At 42.1% G+C, this 14,805-nt stretch overlaps 1 protein-coding gene across 12 annotated transcripts in view; it reads right to left on the bottom strand.

The window, feature by feature from the left end:
- Positions 1–14,805, bottom strand: part of PDE1C (phosphodiesterase 1C) — a 301,021-nt gene that overhangs the window by 31,772 nt on the left and 254,444 nt on the right. For all 12 annotated transcript variants that reach the window (XR_012585566.1, XR_012585568.1, XR_012585567.1 and 9 more), the window contains 3 exons: positions 13,219–13,347; positions 4,066–4,167; positions 2,641–2,761 (listed from right to left, as the gene is read on the bottom strand). Coding sequence is in view for 9 of the 12 variants with exons in the window: in XM_074575501.1 (XP_074431602.1) it covers positions 2,641–2,761; positions 4,066–4,167; positions 13,219–13,347 (352 nt within the window). In the remaining 3 variants the exon portion in view is untranslated. The remainder of the gene's footprint in view (positions 1–2,640; positions 2,762–4,065; positions 4,168–13,218; positions 13,348–14,805) is intronic.

The following is a 14,805-nucleotide window of genomic DNA, read 5'->3' as shown; positions in this document are numbered from 1 at the left end:
CAGTGTCAGGACTGATTTTTCAGCCCTTGCACATCTTTTCATGTATTTTTTAGTCTTTCAGATAAGGAAATCAGAAGTCATGACTGGCCAGATGCAGATTATGTTTTTGTTCCAATGGAAACACTGACATTGTCAACATTTTACATAAGTGCTTAAGAACAAAAGTTCAAACACGCTTTCCAGCTCTCAGAACTGAAAGTCCTTTTCTAATATTACAAGATAATGCAGAAGGTGAGTGTCATAACTCCATTTTTTTCCAGTCTTTCAAGCTGCATATTCTCAAAAAGCCCTTTAACTTGGTTCAGTCACACTATAACATATTGCTTTCTGCTGAGAAGATACATAGGATTATGTAGTTGCAATACTCCCCACTGAGCATTCAAATTTAAATAGCCTGTTAACTACACTATAGAATCAATTACTTAAATCAGCAGCTTACTTTAACTGTGCTAAACTTCTTGCCAGTGTTCTGACTAATGTCAAATGGAAGCTAAAATAGCCAGCAAACTAATCAGAGAAAAACTTCTGTAGGCATAAGAAAAGCTGAATTCTTCTTTTTGTTAGTATAACATAGATGAAAACGGGGGCACACAAGTCCTGTTAGAGTTTTGGGTGGAACAACAAGCAACAGTATTCTTCTGTTGCAGAACAATTCTGCTTTATGTTAGGAGTCTGATATACAAGTATCAGGGTAAAACAGAAACCAAATACAGAAGTTATTTCCAAGTAACGTTCCTTTACCGTGCCCGATGCATCTTTCAGGAAAAACATCTCTCAATGCCAGCTCTTACCTAATCATCATTCTTCTCTCACTCCTTATGCCTCTTGAAAACCCCAGTGACTAGTTCTCTTTACGAAGGAACCCCTAACTGCCTTTCTGACTGCTCAGAAAGATAGTTGACTTCTAAGCCGTTCGGGAAGCTCCCTTAGAGCTAGCTAAAATGCAATAGTAAGACAAATTAATTCATGCAAGATGTCTGCTTTACAAGATGCTCACCATAGCTGCTGAATATGTTGTACTCAGAAGCATCATTCACACCTACAGCATGGTAACTTGCTGTAGGAAGACTTGTGTCACATCACAAAATACTTGGAAACTAATAGAGCTGGGGACCTGTACTGATACACTTTATGTCTCTGCAGAGCACATAACAGAAAGGACAGGAGAGGGTCTGCAGGTGAAGAGCATAAGGAAATAAATACCTAACCTAAGGCCAGCCCAGTTTCTTACCACAATGGTCCCCTCTGGTTAGTGGTACATCTCAGCTTTGGAGAAGAGTGTGTATTGTTCTTCTACGGTCACATACGGATGTATTTATTGATCTGTTACTAAATAACTTCAATGAACGCAAGTCTATGCTTCATGGTAAGCTTAAGGGTTTTCTTGAAGAGGGAATTAATACTGCATCTGAATTTGGAGCTAGTTTTATACAAAGCTTTATCTAAAAGTGGCGGCATTTGTCATTCAAAATTAAAGTAGGATTTGTTGGCTGAACTGAAATTATTCTTATGAAAATATAAAATAATAATTTTGTCTTTATTACGTGTGTAAAACAGATCAAAACTTGGGCTTTTTGTGGTCTCATATCTAGCTAATCTTAATTCCCTCACCAGTCTTCAGGGGACTCAGCAGTGGTGTATTTTAATACATCTAGTATAATTTTGGGCTAGAAAAGCATAAACATGCAGACTTTTCCTTAAAATATACGTAAAAATCATTCTACTTGCATGAGCCTCCTGAGTGGCAACACAGAGACAGCTGCAGGTATGATCAACCTGCTTCTGCCCAGTAAACCCATTCTTGGTTTGAAAAACAAATTAAAGAATTCATTTCAAAGCAAATTCTTGCAACGTCCTTATTAAGAAGGGATTCACACAATGCCTTTAAAAACAGATACCATTTAAAAAAAAAATGATAGAACTTTTTTTAAATTGTCATATATTTTTCTTTTTTGCATTCAGATTTAATATATAACATTACGTTACTGAACTTTGGAGGGAAATGAAGCACTTAGTTTTCTTCTTAGTTTAGTAACTCATATTGGTGAAAAGTATCCTAAACACTCCGACCTGTTCTGCTTACTTTTAATTTTTTTTTTAAGGCAAATCTTTAAATGCTTTTAATTAGTCACTTGGGGAGCTTATAGCTGTCACACAGAGCTTAATGATTTGTCTAGATTTGTGGGTCTGTTGACAGGTGGTCCACTGTGAGCTATAAATTAGATGAGTTCACTTCATCTAAAGTAAGGGTAATGCTTTTTTCACATCTACCCCAACAATATAAGTACAGTTTTATAAAGCACAGAACCTAAGTCTGTTTCCTATGGTTCTACAGCTAAGTAGAATGTCACATATTCTATATTTTGCTAATTTGAAACATATATTAGCTTCCCAAATTAGAATTTCTACTATGTAGATAACGTCTGTAGGTATAGGTAGTGTATCAGACACTAAATTCCCAAGAGGCATAATAGCCAGTGCTACTGGTGCCAGATGAGAAAGCTTCATATCATTTAGGAGGCTCTTGAGAAAATCAGAGAAGAAGGAAAAGATGTGTGTTCATATTTTCCTACTTCCTTGCCCAATTCTAGACACTCCCTCTTGTGCTGCAGAAATGCAGAGGAACTTCCCTAGCTTTACCTGTCTGAAGAACTCCTCTAGCAGAGACATGGTCCAGCGATGATGGAGATCCCAGGCCTTGGCTGGATGACTGATATCTGCTGTATGCAACAACAGTGATAAGGCTTTCGGCTTGTCAATTCTGAAAACCCAAAGGATCAAACAAATTAATTATCTGCTGTTGCAGTGGAGAACGACAAAAATCTCACCTAAGCAGGGAAATGAGGCCATTAGAATCTTTGGCCAGGATATTAATGGAATGATTGCTGTGTTCATAAAATCAGACAACTATGAAAGATTATCTAATTTCTCCAATGTACACCATTCCTGTTGTAACAGAGACATTAAGAAGTGCAAAAAGAAACTTTGCTCAGCCTTGCTGAGCTCCTTTCCAGGCTTGCTTGCCTGCATAAGCAGACTTGAAGAGCTGCAGTGCTCCCCATTTCAGCTGGGCTGCATTTCATGCAGCTCAAAAGAGAAGCTGGCCCCTACCATCTTACTGTAGTAAGTAGCTAGGACCCGATCTCAGGGGCACTGATGAATCTACACAGTAATTGATAAATGTTTCGCTGTTAGAAAACTAGTGTGAGGTCAGAAGATAATCCTTGCATTTGGTTCCACAGAACAAAAAAAGCCAGCAATTTCTTAAAACCACAATCTGAGAACCTAGCCCAAGAACACAGTGTATAATGCTTTCTGGGGAAGGGTAGCCTCATTTTTTAATTCCAGCTTTTGACTCTCTGAAATCGCTGGAAGAGTTGTAGCTTCTCAGAGGACCAAGTGGCTAGCCACACTGGTTTGATACAGGTATAATTCTGGGTGGCTCTGGACAGACCTGTCCCCTGGGCGAAAAAATGATCACTCAAATCTTTCTGTAGTATAAAAGGAATTTTATGGGGAAGAGCTGTGGACAAAATATTACAGCTCCCAGTGGCACACTGGAAAGAAGAAAAGACCTTCCCCATACTGCTCCATCTGTTATCTTCTAGTCTTTCCCTCAGTGGATCTCAAGTTGTTTTCATCTGTCCTCTGGTTATGGAGCAGGCACCTTGCAGAGGTGGCAGCTGATACCATCTGCAGAAGGGCAATGCCTAAGTTGTGTTCTGCAGATCTTATAACCTTGAGTCATACTCAAGCTGTAGAGGTCACTCAGCTGGATCACGTCCTTGATGTTACCCTGATATGCAAAGGGAAATGCCCAGGGAGGCTTATCTTAACATTGTGACTTTTGGAAGCTTTGGTCCAGCACAGAATAGAGATGTGTGTATAGGGGGGTGCCAGTACACTCCTAAGTGAATTCATTCAAAATTCAACAGCAGAAAGAGAATCGATGCAGGCATCAAAGAGAGCGAGGGCCTCTGGAGAGGAGCTTTTGAAGTTAAACACAATGGTAAAGCACCAGCTGAAATGCAGCCCCTCACTGCACAGTGTTGTCAGATGACTCACCCTTCTGGCTGCTGCAAAGCATTCTTCATGGCTTTGATTTGCTGGAAGTGACAGGACATATCGGTGGCCAACACCATCTCGATCACTAGAGCTCTGAATTCCCTTTTGGATGACATCACGATGAGAGGAGCAAGGAAAGAGAAACACAAAAACCAGCATAAGAAACTCTCCAGTTTCGTTTGTTGTCTGTCTGCAAATTATTGACAGTACTTCTGCCTTTGTATGTCACTATTTCAATTATCCCTCTCTCAGGGACGGGGATGAGGATGAATGATTTTCTACACAAATACTGGAGCGGGAGGGCTGGAAATTAAGTCAGGTGGCTAATCCTTGCTAAGAGAAATCCTAGACGTTTTTTGAAGAGCGCGTTAGTATTAGTACTCCTTTTTCAATTAAGCACAAACCTCTTGATTCCTTTTATAGCACATTCTTAGAAGGAAGTAAAAAGACTATTTGAAGGCTCAGCAGGTGAACTTTTGAACCTGAATCTCTATCCAATTGACTAAAATTGGTCGGTACCTATGTTGAAAATTTAGTCATATTATTAAAGGAAAAACAACATATTAAAAAAATCGCCTAGTATATATAATGCATATATGCAGTCAAGACTTTTGAGAACTTGCATTACTAACCTGCATTACTTCCCTGATATTCAAACTATTCCTGTACAAATTTTTGTTAAGCAAACTTGTTTAGGATCCAGTTGAAATTCCTTTAAAGATAATATGGACGTCCTAGAGATTTTAAACTACCAGAACATTCTGATCTAGCACATAATACAAATTTATTTTCTCTTTCTCTGAGTTCAGCTCCCCACAGGTTAACAGAGGAAGAACAACCCAAGGTTAGCATACCAGCTTAGGATCTGGGAGATCCAGAAATGGGTCAGCTTTCATTTAAAAATAAAAGTTACCATTCCTCTTTTCATTAATGTTTCATGAAGGATGTGCTCTATTTTGAGCATGTCTCTTTTGCCTCTGGTGGCTGTGCTCAAGTTCCAGCCTCAGGCCACCACTGCGTAGAGACCTAAGACTGCTGCGTTCGCCCTGTCCCATGGGTAACACGTAATGTGTCCTCCCCCAGCCAGGAGTTCTGCATGCATGTTAAGATGGCATCAGCTGGGCTCGCTCTTCCCCAGTATACCCACCTCCTCCACCCCACTCTTATGTACAATCAGTTGCATAGCCAACGGCATTCAAGATGATGATATGGTGGTGGAAAACAAACTTATTTAAAATTATATTGGATTTTTTTTTTTCACCAGTCCTGGTCAATTCCCTGGTGTGGTTCATTCCCAGTGGCACCGACCTCTCTGTCAACACAAGCAAGAGAGGCAGGAGAGGAGAACCTAAATGCATGGAAAAAACTTTTACAATAAAAGGGTATGACTATGCTACAGGAACAATTAGTGCTTGGGATCATTCCTGGGAAACGGCAGGCACTTCACTACGTCCTCTGGAGTGCAACTCCATCCTAACGGTCTGCATGGGATACTTTGTGCGTAGCTTATTACAGCAGCAATAAGAAAGCAAAGGGCTCGGCTCAGGCAAATGAGTCACCGACTCCAGTGCCAGCTCGTACATATGTTCACAAGCACACAAATTCGAGTTTCCCTTTCATAGATGTAAACCTGGAATGTGCACATGCCCTGACCTCTGCACATGTTTCAGAACATCATTTCCTCTGACACAGAGAGGAAAAACACTTCAGAGACATTAAAAAATAAAGTATTTTGATACTGAAGAGTGCTTGTTCCTCGCTTCAAACATCAGGCACCACAACAGCAGGGGGCTTTGAAAGGCATGTGGACAGATAATTCACTGGGCATAGGTAATGCATGAGAGAAAATCTCAAAAGACGTATGCCAGGGGATGATCGTTTGTGCATTTTTTGCCAGGTTGAGAGAAGGCTGAATCCCAGTACAGAGAGAATTGAAGAGAGACATTTATCCATTTCTTGGTTTTGCTTCTCAGTCAGATTGGAGCCAGGGATACACACAGCTGTTACTTTTTGCTCTGACCAGCTTTAGCACTTTGTTTCTGCAATTGTCTTCAAAGTCTACACAACACATTATGGTGCTGCAGTCTGCATGCTGCCAAGCCACCCTGGCGAAATACTCCCAGAAACTGTTTGCAAGAGATACCACTGAGGCATCACTGGACTACATTTAATGATGTTAATAACGCACAAAAGCCTGTTAATGTTTTATTTTCAGAGCAATGTCTTTAATCTGAGCTAACACCTTCAGAGGAGACAAGTATAGTATATAACAGCAGAGGAAAAGCAAGTCAACCAACATAGCTTCCCCTGCTTTAGCTTTCAGAAAATATACTTTACAATTCAAAGAAGAAATGAGATAAGAGAAGAAGCTGCACTGCTTTCAAATGTCTACACGTTGCTGTGAAACTGTGCAAAAGTATAGCACTGAATACATAGGCTTTATAGATATTATTATTGACATATGGTGAAGAGGCAGGCAAAGTCAGCTCTCGCTCCCAGTGTTACCAGTGGGATTACAAAGTCAGAGATCCCCCTGGTATGTCTGCAATATCTTCTTCTCTTTTATTCCCAATGATTCCAACCCAGTCTGGTATTCAGGAAGAAGTTCATGAAGAACCAGATTTAATTCACTCAAACAGTAATTGTCCCGAGTGATTAATTAAATAACTTGACTCAAGAAAAATTATCCAAGTCCTTAAAATATAGGTAACCTAAAATTGTACCCAAAAAAAGAAGAAATAATACAATCTGATGAAAAAAGGAGGAGGCTGTATCAAGCCAATAGAGGCAGGCACACCTTTGAGCTAATCTCCTGCAGAGAGTCACAGTTGCCACAGGCTAAGTATTCACAAGCATGGTCCTATCAGAACACTTTCCAATAAAGATTACTTGCCTGTCGACTCAGGCCAAGGAAATGTCCTCAAAACAATCTGCCCTCTGACCATTAAGAGCTAAACCTATCTCCTAGTTTATTCCTGGGCATGCGGCATCATAGCAACAAGTATGGTAAGGTGCCCTGAGCTCTCCACCATCCAGAATGGTTTTCATTAGATGAAAATGACGGTGCTCGTCAGCACCTCCTCCCCACCTGCACCATCTCTCTGTCACGTAAAGCTAGTAAAAATCTAATCCAAAGAAAAGACAAACAATCCTCTACAGATGTGGCCTGTACATTCGGCTGGACAAAACAGCAGGAGCCAAAGGGAGAAAGGAAACTATTAAATAGTGGAGAGATGACACCTTCCCCCATGACATCAGTGGATAGTTTAAAAGTCAATACTGCCTTCTGTATCTATACAAGCCATGAAAGCAGAGGACTGGAATGACACAGGAAAAAGGGGCATGTTGGGATCTGCTGTCACCATGGCAGCACGGGCACAGCAAACCGTCACCAGAAACACCTTCACAGCCAGCTTAGCTTTCCTTCTTTCAATGACAGTCAGCAAGATTTCTGTTTGCAGACTGTTTGTCATTTAGTCAATGTGGAGGAAGCAAAAACACCTCCCTTTACTCCTCAAGTGATGTTGTGCTCTCAACAGCTTTTACACTGCTTGAGGTACACAGGAATCAACTGATGGGCAGAAGTACCTACACACCCTTCACCATAACCACTCCCTGAGGAGCCTGTAGCCAAGATCAAATCGTTCTTTTGTGCTTATCTAGAGTCATGACTAATCTGCAGCTACTCTTTGTGCAATGCCAGGGCGCGTCTGGCTTCATTTTCAACCACCCGTTCAGTAGCTGAGGGCGAGAACCAGCTGGGGAGAGCAATCCCCCAGGGGCCTTCCCGTCCTCACACTGAAAACCCCACCTCCAGACCCCAAGGACCTCCTCAATGGCCCTGCGATGGACTCCTCCCATCGCCCCTGCGCAACAGCGCGGAGAAGGCCAGGCCCTCTCCTCCCCTCTGCCCCTCTCTGCTGCTGTTGGCCGCCGGGACACTGCCACTTGCAGGGAGCCGGGCGGTTGGAGGCTCATGGAGACTCCCTGGCCCTCCTGCGGCCACCGAGGCCTTGAAGGGACGCCAGGCCTGGCAGGAGGAGGGGGCTGGAGCCCAGGGCACACAAGGGCAGCTGGAGGACAGTCCCGCTGGCCCAGGGGCAGTCTTGCTCTCTGGCAAGGAAAAGGGCCTTCAGGGCCTCCTGAGCCACCCTCCCAGACACACCAACGGCCATTGGTGATGTCACGGGCCTGCCGTTAGGCAAGCAGGCAACCCTGCGGCTGGCCCACGGCTTGCTCAGCAGCCAGAGGTTCTCGATCCAAGCCTGCTTGGGAGAGGAGGAGCCCGCAAAGGGAGGCCAATGCCCACATTGGGTGGGACGAGTGAGAAGAAGCTCATTGGAAGCCCCGAGGAGGCCTCCACATCCCGACTAACAGAAGCAGGCTGACAGGAGCAGCAAAAATTCAAAAATTATGGCAGTCGGGTCAAGCCCATGGAGGTTGATCCATCACAGAATAGCAATGAGTCCACAGAGTTGGATCCACCTGCAGATGAAGAAGAACCAATGGAGGTGGATCCATCTCCCATGGGGCTGATGGTGCACACCACCACCATGGCCGGGGTGCCTCCAGCACCATGGTGCCCAAAGCACCACAGGACTGCTGGGGGCTCTCAGGGACCTCCAAACAGCCAGCTCCCCAAAAGCAGCGCCAGCCCCCCAGCCAATGCTAGCCCTAAGTGGGCCATCCACACTGCCATCCAGCAGGCTCGCCAGGAAGATCACCCATCTGTCAAGCCACTGATGAGCCCTTCTTTCCCACCCAAGCCCTGCCCCTCATGAAGGAGGGCATCTCCTCTGCTCAGAGCCCTGGGGAAGAGGCAAAGAAAGGTGCTGCCATGTTCTGGTCAGCAGCCCCACAGCACCTGGAGGAGTCCCTTGGAGACTGCTGGAGATCACCACCGTTGCTGGAGACCACCAGAGACTGTTGGACACCACTGGAGACCACCAGAGGTCATTGGAGGCCACCAGACACTGGCAGTCTCCCATGGTCTCTGGCAGTGGCTGGTGGTCTCACTACTGGAGATCATCGGAGACTGGCAGACAGAGCTGGAGATCACCAGAGACCAGAGGAGACCACTGCAGCCTGTTGGACTCCCCTGGAGCACCACCCAGATTATTGGGGCCTGGGGGCGGAATTTTTTCAGTCCGAGGATAAGAAAGGTGGCTGCCCTCAGCTAGCTCTCACCACAGCTACGAAATGGGTGGGTGAAGATGAAGCCACCTGTCCTGGAAGTATGCAGAGAGTAGCAACAGATCATCAAAGCAGGTAGATGCCCCATTCCTGGAAACATGTAAGATGGAGAGACAGTTCTTCCTTTGGAGAAGCAGCAGGAGAAAGTTTTGGCAAGATTGGCCAATAAACAATTTAAAAAAACAATAAAAAAACAATAAAACCCAATTTAAAAAAACCCTAAATGCCACTTGTTACTGGTCTCCACTTGGATATCAAGCCGTTGACCGCAACTCTTTGAATGTAACCACCCAGCCAGGTCCCCTCAACCAAAGATCCTTTGTGGACTCAAAGACTTTTTTTTATAGACTTGGCTGTGCTGCTTGGCTGCCTAATTAGGAATTTTAATATTTCTCATTACAATTCCAGATGTTTTCTCTCATGGTAAAATATACATTTCCCTAAGGCCAGAGGCCAGGAGCCATGGAAACATCACGTTCTCACACCTATAACCAACCACTGAGAAAAAGTTATAAGTTATTCAATTTGAAAATAAATTTGAAGGCAACTTGCCCGCGCCTTTCAATAACCCCTGCAGAAGTAGGGAAAGGAACAATTAGGTGGAGAATGCAGCTTGTCGGGGAACAGCATCAGGAAAAGCAATTGGAGAACAGGCAAACCTGAAGTGAATTTCCTGGTTTACTACTATTACATGCTGAATAATAACTCATCCTGTGTCCAATGTCAGATGTTTGATTTTTTTTGTTGTCTAACCAATGTCCTGCAGATGATTCAGGTGTAAACACGGTATCTGGCACAGTCCCGTGAGCAAGCACAGTTTTACGGCATCTTTACTACTGATTGCCGAGATAGACTCTGGCTGACTTTACATCTAAATACTTCCAAGCCTTGCATTGATCCATCTGGCAAATATCTTCATTTCCTCTTTAGAATAATTATTTCATGGTTTTACTTTTCTTGCCTCAGAGAACCTTACATCATTTTGTTGGACACTTTGTTGGATGTTTCTTTGCTCCATGTCAGTGTTCACCTTAAAGCTGTATGCTAGTGACGGACTCACACCCCCTTGCACGCATGGGGAAGGGACAGGAAAAAGGCCATTTTAGATCAATTAATCCCTATGCTAGGAACCAACAGTAAGATCTTCTGAAGTGAGATATTTTGCTCATTTTGTCCAGTAGAAGTCTCAGTAATTTATTCTCATGAAAATGAATAGGAAAAATACTACATTTGAGGCAACGTTTTCAATGACGTGTGTGTCCATCCTGAATGCATGGAAACAAACTTTAACAAGAAAAGGGAGTGATCATGCAACCATGCACATGCTTTATATACAAAAGAAGGCTCCGACCAAAGTTGTCTTCAGTCAAAAAACATTCAAGGGTTCTCACTGCAATCTCAAAAGGAATAACATGGATTGACAAGGAGGGCTCAGAATTATTTGAGGGACAAAGTCAGTATCACATTAAAGGTTACTGCCTAAAGCTGTACTCCATTACAGAATTAAAGAGCGAAACATTTTCCAGATGCCTTTTTAATTCTGTACTTGACGTGCTTGCGCTAAACATACTCTGTTTCAATAAACTGCATGGAACTTATTAACAATGAAATACAATGCCAGAAAAGACATCTATAACAGTACCTTGGAAAGCATCTGTTCACTTTGCAGTTTATTTTCTTAATTCACTGTGATCTGGTTTTGTGATAGTTTCTTCATTTACTCGCTGATGATTTGCACAAATGGGATTCATGAAATAAGGCAACTCAACTGATTTTCAAATATTTAATAAGCAACAGAGTTGGTGGGTTTTTTTAATGGAGAAAAAAATGTAGTTTAAGTACTAGTAAGTATTCAACTCTTTTCTCCTTGACTGTAGCCCAAAAGATCTCTTTCAGTCTCATCTGCTTTCCTTACAAAACCTGTGCCCATTTGCTTTCCAACAGCAGTTCTAATTTTCTACATTTCTTTCCTGAAAATACATTCCCTAACTAGATGACTGAATACCACAAAAGTGATAAAACCCACACAGACATCTAGGATTGTGAAATCCAATGACCACCAGATTTTCTTTTACCAGTAAAGTGAAAAAAAGGAGTGAAAGCTCAATTCAGAAAGGCACTTAAGAATTTGCTTTCCAAAAACCACCACTTGGGCCTCTTGCTGAGAGAGATTTATTAGTTAATTCTATAAAAATAAAGTTAAATTTGGATACACTTTAATAGCGTACCAAAGCATCCTTCAATACTAAGGGTCCTATTTTTGAGTGCCAGTCTGGGAAACTCTGGGCTTGTTTTTTTTTCTCAACACCTCAGACCCTGCTGAAGTCAGCTGACGTTGCTAGCACTTCCCAAATGTTTGCCTATGGGATTTTGAACTGGCAGCCAAAAGCAAAAGCACACAAAAATCACAATGTTTTGGTATTAGAGCACATCCAGATAATGGCCTTTATTCTGCAGCTGCTGCTTCATCAGAAGCTACAAAATAATAAAGCCCTACTTGAGAGAGAACAAATAAGCAATCCAAACCACTCAATATTTTTGGTCAGGCAGTTACAGTATTTTTTAAAGAGATGGGTTAATCTTTGAAACTTTGGGCCTAAGCATTTTGCCTCAACACAACACGCATGTTGACACTACAGAATCAATGAGAAATATCTCAAGCTAGCTTTGATTCAAGCAAAACCAGTTTAAAGCTCCAAAGCAGACCATTTTCCTAAAGACAGTGTCTATGCAACGAAGCATATTCAAGTAGCTGCTCCACTCTTCCTTGTAGACAGTGGCTCTAAGGCTGCTCTTTCTAGTCAGTCAGTTCCTTGCGTTTCTCCCGCCAACATATAAGGAATCAGTAATTCGCTGCCAATAATTAGACAAGGCATTACCAGCTGTAGCTAAAAAAATAAATTAGATTTTTTACACCTCAATGCAGATTTTTTTTTTAAGCTCCTGCTTGCTGCCCACCATGAGACTATTTTCTATATTGGGGGATAGAATTTCTCAAGCCACTCCTCCACAACACTCACATTGATTGAAATCAGCCACGTAAGTTCCTGAGTTTTATTTCTGGTGTTCAGCTATAGGATCACATCACTGTCCACAAGTTAAAATAAACAGGAAATTCAGGCTAAACAGATTAGCAAGCAGAGCCTTCACTGACCAGCTTGCTAGAAGCCAGGCCCCAGAAAAGACCTTATTTCCCCAGGTTTATATTAAAATAAAATGAACTGACTGCTCAGCACTGGGGCACCATGCATCATGTAAGATCCCACAAGTTGCTTTCCCTCCCATGAGAACGACCATGGAGCAGGATTCTTCCTGTCTAGCACGCTGGGCTATTTTTAAAGTACCACCCCTTGACGTTCAAAAAAACCCCATAAAAAAAGAAAGCCCTCATCAGTTTGAACTGTCTGCTGTTAGAAAGCAAATCATGGGCTGATTTTGGCACATAAATCATATGCTGCATGAGACTTATTTTAAATTACAGCTTCTTACATCACCTTGGCATACACAGTACACTGATTTATGCTCCTTGGGATGGATTCTTTTTTGCATAAAGTCCCATTTATAATTTCCAGGCAGGGAGTGTCAAAGTAGATAAAGGTTATGTCTATGCTTTAGGATGAACAAACAGCAGGCCAGCTCTGCGCTCAATTACAAATGGATGTGCACAAAGGGTATCTCTGTGAGACTGAGAAATTAGATGGGAATCAAACTGTATATTATAATCCATTGCTACAAAGTCTCACTGCCAGAGGTGAAAACCAGAAATAAGGTGAAACCAGAAAACCAGGTGAAAGCAGAAGTAAGCAAGACAAACACCTTTTAAAGCTCTTTTAAAGTTCTTTGTAGCAATAGAAATACTAATATGCAATATACGATAATGCACATTACCATTCAGACAAGGTAATAACAGTCTATGGTGATGCTGCAGTGTTCCTGGGCAGCCACCATGTTCATTTTTACCTCCAGTCATCCTTTGAGAGATTAGATAAAATATTCATCTCTTCATCATCTTGCAAAAGACGGTACGCTGCACTAACGTGGTGATTTTCAAGCACAGACCGGTCATTATACAGAATGGCTGAGTCTGACCTAGCGTTTAAAAGAAAACGTAAGAAAGGTTATGTTTCTTCCCTGCCTAAAGAATCTCACATTCAGTAGTTTTCCTTTGATCAGTTACAGAGATTAGTTCTATAGCACAGATACGAGCATTTTAAGAGCACTTGTAATATTTTGTTCATTGCTGTTATTCAGTAAAAGAAAACTAAAGATCAAAATTCACCGCAAAATCTATTTTATCAGCTGAGACTCACCTAGGCTCTTTGTTACATACGTCAAAAAAAGTGCTTAGAACTGTGAGAGATACGTAAATTTAGGGTTGAATCACGAGGCGCTTTTCCGTCTCTTGTGCATGTTGCTCTCATACTAAAGCCTGACTCTACCCAGGTAAGCAATCGCAAGATGTGTCCCAATATTACTTCCAGAATAGACAATAGCTATAACTGAACTGCTTTCTGCCATCTGTGTGCTAGACTATGCTGCCCAGAAAGGCAATTGCCAGGGGGATAGAGGAAGACCAAAGGTACTTCACGTCTTATTTTAAGCTCCAGGGCATAGATCTGAGACTGATGAATGGCTAAACTGGTCTGAAGACAAAGTTCTTGCTGGAAGTCAATGGCAACAGAGGGTGAGTGTGACTTGTTATAGTCCCCACTCCGTTCTGCTTCCCAGAGAGCAGTGTACATTTTTCTCCCCTTACACTTTACACCCTCTGATGTTCAGTGTTACAGAAACTAAATTACAGCTGTCTTTCCTTGAATTCTTCTATAAGTATTTGGGAAATACAGCAGATCCTTAATTCTTGCATGCGTGAAGCTGTAAGAAGTGGAGTGTGGCTTGGCCCAGAACAGAGACAGAAACTTCTATGTTCCCACGCTGTCCTGAGCACGTGTGATTTATCCTAGCAACCTTTATATATCTCTGATATACAGCATAATTCATCTAACATACTCCAGACATGTAGTTTAGAGTAAAATGCAATGCATCTTAGAAATGCCCAAGTGCACAGTGTCAGTCGAGGACATCTAGACATTTTGTCATTGCTACCAGTACAATCCCATTGTCAAAATAATACGCAAATAATTAGAGGCCCAATTATCACTGCAACTAGAAACTTCACAATCTTTGCACACTTCTGAATTTTACTGCCACCTTCATCTTCTCCTTCTCTCTTCCATCAACCCAAAAGCCTTACAGAATATTCTGAGTTCAAAATATACACCAGTCCAGTCTAGTTTGTGATCAGCTAATTACTGTTTAGCAATTTACAAAGCTTTAAAAAATCCCTGAACAGGTAATGGTAAACATGTCCCCTTGCTGCAGGTGTGGTTTTCCACTATAGCAAAACCAGTATGTGTAGCGTTGCCGTTCACTAATGAATACAGATATCGTTGAATTCTTGATTTATGCAGTTAATGTTTGATTCTTCAAATTCAACAAGGAGAAAAACCTGTTGAATTATAGTATCTCCTCCAAAACTATACCTTCATC

The sequence above is a fragment of the Larus michahellis genome, chromosome 2 (assembly GCF_964199755.1).
Source record: "Larus michahellis chromosome 2, bLarMic1.1, whole genome shotgun sequence".
NCBI classification, from domain to species: Eukaryota; Metazoa; Chordata; class Aves; order Charadriiformes; family Laridae; genus Larus; species Larus michahellis.
Note: the sequence above shows the minus strand (reverse complement) of the source record. Positions and strands in the feature narration are given on the sequence as shown.